The sequence below is a fragment of the Amia ocellicauda genome, chromosome 7 (genome assembly GCF_036373705.1).
Source record: "Amia ocellicauda isolate fAmiCal2 chromosome 7, fAmiCal2.hap1, whole genome shotgun sequence".
NCBI lineage: Eukaryota > Metazoa > Chordata > Actinopteri > Amiiformes > Amiidae > Amia > Amia ocellicauda.
The window spans coordinates 41,945,198-41,957,313 of NC_089856.1; the positions used below are offsets into that span (position 1 = coordinate 41,945,198).

General features: G+C 34.5%; 1 protein-coding gene across 1 annotated transcript in view; it reads right to left on the reverse strand.

Moving 5' to 3' along the window:
• col4a4 (collagen, type IV, alpha 4) overlaps positions 1–12,116 on the reverse strand; it is a 57,676-nt gene that overhangs the window by 45,000 nt on the left and 560 nt on the right. Inside the window, exons 2-4 of the mRNA XM_066709704.1 lie at positions 11,372–11,472; positions 10,547–10,586; positions 2,058–2,135 (exon numbers count right to left, since the gene is read on the reverse strand). Coding sequence (XP_066565801.1) covers positions 2,058–2,135; positions 10,547–10,586; positions 11,372–11,400 — 147 coding nt within the window. The 5' untranslated portion in view covers positions 11,401–11,472. The remainder of the gene's footprint in view (positions 1–2,057; positions 2,136–10,546; positions 10,587–11,371; positions 11,473–12,116) is intronic.

The window sequence follows — 12,116 nt, forward strand, 5'->3', positions numbered from 1 at the left end:
CAAGCGGGAAAGCATTGTTGTTTCAGCAAAAGTAAGTGCATGACTAAGGGTAATAGGGCCAGGCTGCAATTTTCTCCTTTAAAAAAACCTCCCCTCTATTTTCATAGCACCCATATCAGCTTGTAAGAAATGTACTTTTCTCATTATAAGTACACATTTCACTTTTACATCAATTCTGGTATTTTACTGCTAAAAACAAACAAACAAAAACACACAAGAAGAAAAAAAACTCTCCTACTATTCCAATCATTACATATGCTAAAACTATTTTCATAAATCATACCCTAATAATATTTTTGTGTTCAGACATAACTGAAATATGTTTTCAAAGCCCTGTTATGCAATGTTTCTTTAACTACGCATCGGCCGTGTCATGCCAGATCATTATGTCACCTGTATGGCAAGCCATACATTGCATGCATTTAAAGATATCTTCAAATATTTAAAGATATCTCTAAATCATTTAAAGATATCTATAAATGATTTAGAGATATCTGCAAACGATTTAGAGATATCTAAATAAGGTGCTTTTTAAACATATCTCTAAATGATTTGCAGATATGACTTCAAATGACTTCCTGTATTTTGGCTGAGATTATCACTTCCTGTTTCCTTATTCAGTTAGAAATGAATGAACAAGTTAACAGGAAGTGATAATCTTGGGATACATACAGGAAGACATTTGCAGATATTTCTAAATGAACAAGAAGTCATTTGAAGATATCTCTAAATGATTTGCAGATATCTTTAAATAATTTAGAGATATCTGCAAATAATTTAGATATCTCTTCAAATAATTTAGAGATATCTTGAAATAGTTTAAGATATCTGGAATTATTTGAAGATATCTTGAAATATTTGCAGATATCTTTAAATGATTTAGAGATATCTTGAAATATTTGAAGATATGTTTAAATGATTTAGAGATATCTCTAAATGATAATTTGGCTTGCCATATCACCTGTGAATATCATGAAGCAAAATGGGTCAGCAGAACTTACGGACTCTGAATGTTTTTAACGATTCATTACCTACAGCTGTTAATCCCTCAAAATGTTCCAAGGAGCTGTTTTAAAAAGTCCCAAGACTGTTGTATTTTTTTATTCATGTTATAAAGCAACAGCATAAAAAAAGTTGTCAGTCAGTGGCAAGCCATTGTCAATATCCAGAATGTGTTAACATTAAAACCAAGGGTTCCCACCAAAACAGCGATATTAACCAAAACAGATATATCAGTTGTTGTATGAGAACTGGTAATAAGTGGCATCATTTATATATCAAAATCAGGCAATAATGAAAAAAGTGCCCTGTCCTTGTAGATCTGGAGTGTTGCTGTGATATTTAAACATTTGTAGTGCAAGGCCCCAGATGTGACAATAAAACTAGATTTAAATCTAGATGTGGGGAAGCAATAAAAAAGGCAAACAGGATGTTAGGGTATATTGTCAAAAGTGTAGAATTGAGAACAAGGGCAGTGATGTTCAGACTGTACAATGCACTAGTTAGAGCTCATCTGGTTACTGTGCACAGTTCTGGGCTCCGCACTTCAAGAAAGATATCGCTGCTCTAGAGGCAGTTCAGAGGAGAGCAACCAGACTTATTCCAGGTCTGAAGGGAATGTCCTACTGAGAGACTGAGGACCTGAACCTTTTCACCCTGGAACAGAGGAGACTACGTGGGGACTTGATTCAAGTGTTCAAAATCATGAAAGTCATCGACCACATCAAACCGAGGAGCTTTTCCAGATCAGCAGGGACACATGGACCCGGGGACACAAATGGAAATTGGGCTTCAAGGCATTCAAGACAGAAAACAGGAGACACTTCATCACACAGAGAGGCGTCACAATCTGAACAAACTCCCCAGCGATGTGGTTGAAGCTGGAAATTTGGGAACATTTAAAAATAGACTGGATAGGATCCTTGGGTCACTCAGTTATTAATGGACACCAAACGAGTACGATGGGTCGAATGGCCTCCTCTCGTTTGTAAACTTTATGTTCTTATGTTCTTACAAGTATTAACAAGAAATCATCAGCGGTTGAACAGCGTTCTTACCCGAGATCCTTTCGCTGGGAAACACTGGCAAACGGAACAGTCTCTTCCATCACAGGGAGCATCATAGTCAAGTTCACCCTGACAATAATATAAACAGAGCACAATTAACATAAATCATGTAAAACTGATAAGTTCTATTTGCAGAGGACCACTCAGAAGATCCAAATAAAAAGGCATTACGATTCTGTTGCAAAACTGTCAAGAAGAAAGCATTGGATAATTCTCTGATTACCAATTTCACGTTTCATCATGAGCATTTGAAATGGCTTCCTTACAATCCTACTTGCTTGGTAAGAAGGTGAAGTGAATATTTACACCTGGCACCACCGCAAAAGCAGGGTGCAGCAAAGTGTGTTTCCACTTACTGTGTTCACTGAAGACCAGATTAATAGTATGCAGCCGGCCAAGGAGACATGCATTATCCGAACACAGTCTAATTCTCATGTATTCAGATAGAAAAAAATGCCAACAGGATATGGCCAACATGAGTTTGTTAAAAAGCTTAGCTTATCAACCCAAGTGGAAGCACACCAATAATCTTTCTTGTCCATCTTTTGTGTTGCATGGTGTACACTTGTTTAATTTCACTTCCTTTCCTTCATTTAAGTCTTAAAGTCTTAAGTCTTGGATGATTTGCATCCCTTTTCTCTATAATGTGGTTACTCTTTCCCATTGGTTTTATTTCAGTAGAAGCTTGATTTAGCAAGGAACTACTTTTATGTTATCAAAGCTACAGTCTAATTACAAAAAAATGAATTGCCAGAATCTGAATACAACTTCATGATCTTATATTTAGAAAAGATTTGTGTACACTGTATTATCTTGATATATATTTTACTTACATTAAAGTTCTGAATCCAATTGGAAAAAATAAATATGTTTAAGAAGCAAACTTTGTACTACTGTTTGTGGTAAAACATTAAGGTAAAAAATATTCACAATAAGAAAAATAATATTTGCATTTATTCCAGTTATTTTGACCTGATTATTTGACCTGATTTTGTTTAATACATTTACAGAATCTGTACATCTAACTGTATTTTATGCAGGTCACAACAAAAATCACTTCAAAGTATCAGTTACACCAGGAGACATCTTTCAAGGTTGAGAATTTACATTCCGTTTAAGGAGAGGAATGCAAATATGGACACTAAACTGCAGAGGTAGTAACACGATTAGGGCGAAGACAAAAACATTTCAAAAGACATGGAACCATAACTATACTGTTCAATAAAAAAGGCAGTTGGCTGTATGACATGGTCTAACTACGGTGTCATCAATAACCCAGATCTCTCTCCATTGAGTCACACGTTCACATCTTTCCTCCAGGATAGAAATATTGGTCAATTAAGGCCTTATTTTTCATTGCATGACACTGAGAAATGAAAGGTCTGGTATAATGGGAATGTGGAAATGATTAGAGAAAACAGACTAAGTGCTACATATACAGACAATATGACATTGTTCTTCTGTATAAACAACAACCCTACTGATCTGGAGAAAATAAACAACAGATTAACTGTGATGCCATGTATTATTTTCGAGTCACAACCCGGACACCAGCCAACCAGGAAAAAAACTAAAAACATGTTTTGTTGCATAAAAGCTGGAAGTGTACACGCTTTTGTTGTGGAGAGTAGGAGTGGGGTGAAGGAGTTGGAAGAGACAGAGAGAGACGAAACAGAGTGTGAGAGAAGAAGCGAACCTGAACTTTTGGCTCCTGGACTTTGACTTCTCTTTGGACTGTGGTTTGGATTATTTGCTGTTTGTCTTTTGTATGTCTGGTTTTGATTAGCTGCATGTTTAGAGTTTTCACTGTGTACCCTTCTGAAAAAGGTTTAGTTGCAGAAATATACCGGCAAGATGGCATTTACATTGCAGCAACCCAAACATACAGATAGGTGCGACTTAGCTGAAAGTTAGATCCATTTTAGATCCGTTTTAGATCCATTTTTTTCGGGCTGACTAGTCAGGCTCAACCAGGAGCTAGGGTTTGGTTTTGTTTGCCACAGTAGTAATACACCTTCACATACTGCACTATACTCACTGTTCCTGTGTCTACTTCCCAAGGCCCGACCTATTAAAAGAGCCCCCCTGCAACCCCCCACAGTGTGACAATATATATATAACATTTTCACCAAGATTCATGACCTTAGGCAGTTTGAAGTACTGTATTTTGTTTAATTGTTATTACTGTGTTGGAGAATGCTTGACTTGGACTCTTAAAGTTTAAAGATCATTGCAATGTGAACCATTTTTATAGCTGCTATTTATCCAACATATTTCCTTTAGTACACATGTTGGCTACATTCAGATTGGCCCGTCAGCCAGGAGGCACAACTAGAGTTACTGCTGCACTTTTAAAAATAAAATAAACATGAGCATTCTGATAGCAGTTTCCCTTCACTGACGCCCGTTGACTACAGCCTGCACAGGACACATTAATACAATCCTTTATTAGCATTTAAAGCACTAATGGGAGTTTTCTTTCCACTATGCCTAATGGTTTAGTTTTTGTGTTTAGTATTAATCACAAGTTTATGATGTTGTGTAAAGCTGTGGCAACTTCATGAAGGGGGTGCAATATCAAATAAAAATTTATTTAATGCTTGATTAATAATGCTTAGTTCAGAAACATCTCATCATTCATTCACAGATATGGTTGTGAATAAAATATTAAACTTCTGAATGCAGTACCTGTTCATTTAAAAATACACCTAAGTTGTTTTATGGGAAACTAAATAAAATAAACTCTCCTAAAACTGCCCATGCAATGCCACATTGAAAAGAACACCTGTGCTGTAGAATTGTTTATTTGGCTTTATTTCATCATTTATTTATCTATTTAACAAATGTGAATAGATTTCTGTTATATCGGTAATCAGATAACCGCTGTTATTACACATGTAAGGTGAAACACGATTTTGAAAAGCAGTTCAGACCGAGTTCACATCACATGTTTTGAGAAACTATTTAATGGGTCACAAGAATGTACTAAAACTCTGCCTTAATGAGCATATTAACATTTGCCCTAATCAGAAGCCTTTCTTTGTACTCTGATCATTCAAAAGTCACTCTAAGATTCAAAGCATTTTTGGTTAAAAAACATATGCCCTGTAACATTAATTCGAAAAATGTAATAAAAAAATGTATCTTGCGTTACATAATGGTAGTTCAGTATATTTCACTCACATGGTGAAGTTTTAGTAATTTTAGTAATCCTTTAAGTTACAAAAGGCATATTGATAGGGGTCTTGTATTGTGGTGGTAATTTAGAATCAAACTAGAATATTTGTAATACTAGTATAATTTATATTTGCCTGCTGCCTGTTGTCCAAGCTGACAGACATATATATATATATATATATATATATATATATATATATATATATATATATATATATATATATATATATAGTGTCTAGTTTCCTTTCTACACAAAATTAGTTGTTGACATTATTTATCTGGTTATATACCTCATCTCGATTAATTTTAAAATTTTAAAACTCATTAGTGGTATCCCTGCTTATTATGCTCCTTGTGTTCTCGATTGTTTTCCTCCTTGCTCCCTTTCCTGTAGCCCTCGTCTGTGACCCTACATCTTGACAGCACTTAGCTTTCACCGTCCAGGATGTAGGAAGTCTCTTACTGTACTTGTGTAAATTGTAATTGGAATTTGTAAAATGTATTATTTTGAATTGCTATGTTTTAGCTAAGTTGAATGTGTAATGATTGATGCCTTGTACTTCTCTGTATTTTTGCACTTATGTTGTAAGTCGCCCTGGATAATTGCGTCTGCCAAGAAATAAAAGTAATAATAATAATAATAATAATAATAATAATAATAATAATAATAATAATAATAATAATCTATATTTTATTTGCACCTAAACAGTTTATTCGGAATACCAATTTGGCATTCTAATATTTGGAATACTTAAGTATTCACAATATGTCTTACATGTAAATCTACTTATGGATGTTAGTTACATAATATTTCCAGCTGAAAAAATATAACTAAGAGGTGGGCGTTCTATCTAAATATTTACATCTGTGTGAACAAGAAGAAGTTTCAGAAACAGAAACAGACAGAAGCAGCAACAGAAACATAACTTCCATTTTAGGGAAAAAAAAACATCTATATTCCTATAACATGTTTACAGGGACATAATGTACATGTTTGGCTGGCTTGTTGTTTGAAAATGTAACATCTCACTTCATTATCTCGAGGTAAAGTGTTTCCCAATTTGGGAACCTATTCCATACTGCATAGCTTCATAATAATATTTGATTCTAAATTAATTCTCCATGTAAAAAAATATAGCACTTCTTTACTTCTCGCATGGAGCAGGAGTGCGCCACTTTCCACCATTGCAACCATTGAGACATACATGTCACAATTGTGGACAACGTTTGACTATAAATGACTATAAATTAGTGCTGCCTGTGCTGGAATGGACACCACACATGAATGACAATTGCCTTTTCTCTGGAAAATTATGATTAACTTCTTGGGAAATATCCGTAATGTTTAGTTTGTATGTATGCATTTTATTATTTTACAAGAATTTGGATAACACCGATCCTCAAATACAAAAATGATTCTCCATTAGAATGATGCTCTACTCAAGGTCATCTGAATCATTCATTTCTTGTTCCATTACAGTTTAACTGAGCAATACTTTTGTCAATAATATTAATGAATTATGAACTAAATGTGCCTCTCATTATTAACAGACCTAGAATCTGTCCTGAAGGTATTGCATGTTGTGGACATGTGTACATTTTAAATTATTTTGCTTAATTGCTACTTTAAAGATATAATTATTATAATTACTGGCCATTTAAAAAATAAGTCAGATGGCATCAATTGAAGTGTTTTATGTAAATGCCACAAGCCACAACAGACCTGAAAAGACATCATACCTGAATAATTACTGCTGTATGTCAAAATGTGCAGATCATGGATGAATTTCTGACAGTAAGGAGAGGGCAAATATTTATATTTAATTTAAATGATCACTGGAAAATGTGAAAGAGGCATCTGACTATAGTGCAGTAGCACACTGCAAAGGTAGTTGTTTTTAGCCTTGAAGAAAGTGATAGAGACATCTACAATGCATACCACTTGCTAACTAAAACTCAATTTATTGAAAAGGTCAGTTCAATTCCTGTGTGTGACAGATATTGACTTTCAGATATTGAGATTTGTGTTGCTTCAGTTCAAATTGCTATATTTATATGTGCTAAAGAGGGGCTCTATATCTTAGATTTAGCAAACTGTTTGGTACACCTCTAATATTTGGTTCACATGAGAATGCTTGCTTAAAAAACAGTCTCATTATGACTGAAGTTGAGTTGAGATGAATTCTTAAGTACAAGAACAGACCAACTTCAGACTTCTCCCAATGAGCAGCTCAGTCTGGGATCAGGCCACATAATGCTTTTTCTATATTTTATGATATTCACAAAATTATAGCATGACGCTCAGGCACTTATAATATAGCAAAAGCACTAACATTAATTAACTTCACAAAACAGTTAAATGTTTTAGGTAAAAGCACGTACACTGTTGATTTGAAGAGCTGTATTTTTAGCTGTCTCCTTAAAGCACTGTACTTGGGTACTCTATAACCAGGACAAATGAATTTCTATTACTTATCAACTACTATTTTTTTATGAACATTAAAAACCCTCCTAAATGCATGGCAAAGAATTTCAAGGTTGTGTGTCTCAGAGAAGAAACTGTTGCAGTAACATCTGCAAGCAGTATATATCTCCAAGATTTATCATATGATTTCCTTATATATGTTTTACCTAGTTCAGATTCAGTGATGAGTACATTTTAACCTTTTCCCTGTGGAGAAACCTACCATCAGACAAGAAAAACAAAAACAGATCGCACTTTGAATGTGTTCATGTCAATACAACATATCAGACACAGTGGCATTTTCTCATCTGGAGTTAAAGACTCAGTTTCATCATCAGCGGTAGTATAGTGGCAATCTGAAGTCATACAGTCATCTCAAATCATGACATGCCGGTCTCTGCCTTTGTTTATCACTTGCATCTAAAGCCCTGTTGTTTTCAGAAAAGTCAGTCATTTATAATGGGAATTTAACAGCCCTTCTGATATATATTTACAGACCTCTTTCTTGTCTGAACAGGATTTAAAGCTCAAGAACCAGACTTGCACAGCTTTTCACTACTATAAGCTGCTCTACAATGCATCTGTTTCAAGTCTGGTGTAGTCTAGGCCATAAAATGTGACCCTGCCTAATAGTTTACTGGCATAATACAGGCCTCATATTTTCTATGTGGCAGAATATTTCGTAATCCTAACTTTGTGTTTGGTGTTGAAAATGAAATCGCACAACTGAGAAACATACTGGAATAAACTTATCAAAACTACATAAAAACAAAACATGTTGCTAAACACATTTTGTATACACATATTTAAATTCCATTGGACTAGTGGGGGTGCATGCATAAGGAGAAGATCATAAGACCGTAGATCAACTGTATATTAACACCTGGTTCACTTTCTACCTAAGACATGCACCATTCGTTTTTAACTCCTTATGCCCAGAGGGCACCAGTTTTAAAATACCACTGTAGAGAAAGACACTTCCACACCCCTGAGCGCACACTTTCAGACAGACTTGCTTCAGGCAGTCTATCTGTGAAATTGCCACTGTCCTACCCTCTGTGCGTTAGATCTTGGATTTGAACTTAAAACCTTCTCACACAGGAAAGTGTTCAGCGAAAGTGAACTGTTTAGTGTTACAAGCTATGCAAACTGAGGGGAAAGGATAGGGCCTCGAGCTATGATGTATTGATAAATGAACTGATATAGCAGATGAAATGCACATTCTCTCTTCTGTCACAGTATTAATAGTAAACATTACAATGCGATTGAAATACAGTAGCTTTGTAGTTCTCGAGCCCGAGTTCTCTGTTTTTTTACCCACCTTATATTTGATCCTTTTGCTGAATCTAGTTACCCCATTACTTTCTATTTCTTCAAATATAAACTGAATTTACACTGATATATGGATCATATAATTTGTTTTATTTACAATTTCAGAGCACATGAACATCACTTGTTTACATTTAGGGGGCTGCAATCCAAACCTAAACTGTGTAAACTGCGTTCAATCACTGCCATCTTTGCCGTTGTGGCATGGGTAATAGTTGACTGTCTTGGTTTTCATTTGCAAAAAAAGAATGTGCATCTCACTTGTTATCTCTCATCAAATGTAATGTTCTTATCCATCATTCTTTTATTTATTTTTGGTCCTACAAGATGCATTTAAACATGATGCAATCTCACACATGCTTCTTGGCCTTCCCAGGATGTTTATATGAAATAATATACCTCCCCTTACAGCCCTCACATTAAGCATGAGCTTACATTGAGCTTACTTTAAAAGCTCTCAATATAAGTCACAACCTGCTTAGAAAAAATAACAAATGTCCTTTCATGACAAAATGATAGGTGCTCGTTTGCGCTGACATGGACCGCAGTGATTAATTGATTTGACATTGTTTTTGCTACAGTAATCGCTTGTGATTACTGTAGCAAACTGTGCGTTGCTGGAAAACTTTGTGTAGACGAGCATTGTCACATAGCAAAATGCAAATGTGAAGACATGCCTTACTAAGACACAATATCTTATCTCAAGGAATTAAAATAAAATAAAATAAAAAATGCTATTTGCATCATTTTTATAAGCATGCGGAGATGTATTCAGTCTTCAGTAGTAGATTTAGTGTCTACTAGATAACGTGGCAGGTGCAATAACTCTAGTGTTTTGGGAACAGAGAAGTGGCCTTGGTGTCTCAGAGATGATTAAACCCGCAGCCAGCTTATTAGGTTCAAATTTATGAGAATGAGAGAGTGTTTGTGTGTTTGTATATAAATATATATATTTCAGGACGGACATTTAAAAGCTATAAATAATACTGTAAAGGATGAACAAAAACAATAATAATCTACAGAAAATGGCCTACTGAATTAAGATGATTTATTTTGTGAAAGAAACAAACATAAGTTTGTTTAAGATCAGTTATTACATGTAGAATTTTGTCTAGACTACACAAAATACCGCAGAATGACATTTCATTTGAAACAATGCTTTTCAACAATTTAACTGAATAGAGAAATGGAGTGACGGTCAAAGGTTTACACACCCATTGCTTTAATATGTTATATCTCACTGAAATGAATTAACAGGGGAAACACAAAATATATAACAAGAGATTCTGTTTGCCTTCCTCATAAAGAAATAAATATATCCCTGGGTGAATTTTAAACAGTAATCTGTCAAAAGGTTAACAGTATGAAGTTTGGTATTAAATGATCACACATGAGCAGTAACCAGATAATATGGGACACTTATTAATAATACATTAAAAAAATAACTATGTAAGAACATGGATTAGGAAAAATTATATTAAACATCAGAAACATAAAACATACTACTTACCCCATAAACATGCCCTCCAATATATATGATCACTGTCCATCTATTAGAAAAATATAAACATATTTCATCAATCAATTACAACATAACCTTATTGACTGCAGGTCATACATAGGATACTACAGACTGTAAACTGTGCGTCCAGTTCTTTGATTTTATAAGCAGGACCACTACTTTTTTATGTATAAATCAAGGCCTGTTTTATTATGTAATAACACATCAATTACAATGCAGTACAATTATAGCATTTCATGTCCAATAGCCAAACAAAAGCACTCCCCACCGCTTGACAATCCACGAGCCGCCCACCCCTCAACAATTCAGTATCAGACTGCCTTGCCTAAGCACATCCTGTGAGAAACCCTGCAATGCTAATTGTTTTATAAATAAATCCAACCTAGGTGAAATACATCCCCATGCAATTGGCTATCTTTCAGTTCAAAGTACTGGTATTTGCAGGATATGCTATTTCTTGATGGAAGTTATTTAAAATGGTAAATAACATCTAAGCAAACAATGAAAATCACACAATGCATTTAACAAGCACTAAATTAGTATTCAACTGTAGATTAAAAGCTACTTTAAGTGGGCATGGGATGCAGCCATCCCTTTGACCCACTTCTCAAGTCTGAGGAAGAAAAGGCCTTGAGAATAAATAACATCAATGGGAAATGATGTGCACCTTCTTTTCGGGCAAAGAATTAAGGCACCCTTGATTTGACTTTCTTTAATGGTCATTGCTAATCATTTGACCAGGTTTGTAAAATTGGTTTTGCTTAATGGGCAATTCTGTTTCTTAAAGGTAAGAAATCATTCAATCCAACTTACCCAAGACACAAATTCTTGATCAACGCCATTCACGGACTACACAATTTCCTGATGACATATAAACGTGTTCACATGTTGTGCTTCTTCTCTGCTGTATGCTCCTTTAGAAACAATATACAAGAATATATTATTACACTCTGCTTGGGTACAGGAAAGCAAAGAAAAACAACAGCCCTGCCTTCTTAATATTAGATATATTACCTAAATGCTTAAGGCAAACAATCCATTGAAACTTGATTGATTGATTGACAGGTTGATCCATTGACGACTATAAAAGGGTGTATTGAGTAAACATTACACACAGAGAATGGTTAGTTATTTATTACAACTACTGCTACACCTACTACTACTACTGTTAATAATAATGTGAATACATAGTAATACTGATAATAATACTTACTACTACTGGTACTCCTCCTCCTACTACTACTACTACTACTAATAATAATAATAATAATAATAATAACACAGGTAAGCCTACAAACAGCACCAGATTGTTCATTAATATTTTGCAGTCATATATAAAGATAACTTATTTGACTCCATTGAAGAAAACGTTACATAACTAGAATACATTTACATAACTTGAGTACAGTGTTGTTACTTCCAATTGCATATTACATAACACTGTTGTAATGCAAGTAGTCAGGTTTAAAATATGTATATATATATATATATATATATATATATATATATATATATATATGAATAAAGTGATGTACAGTCATGTGGGACTAGACCTGTC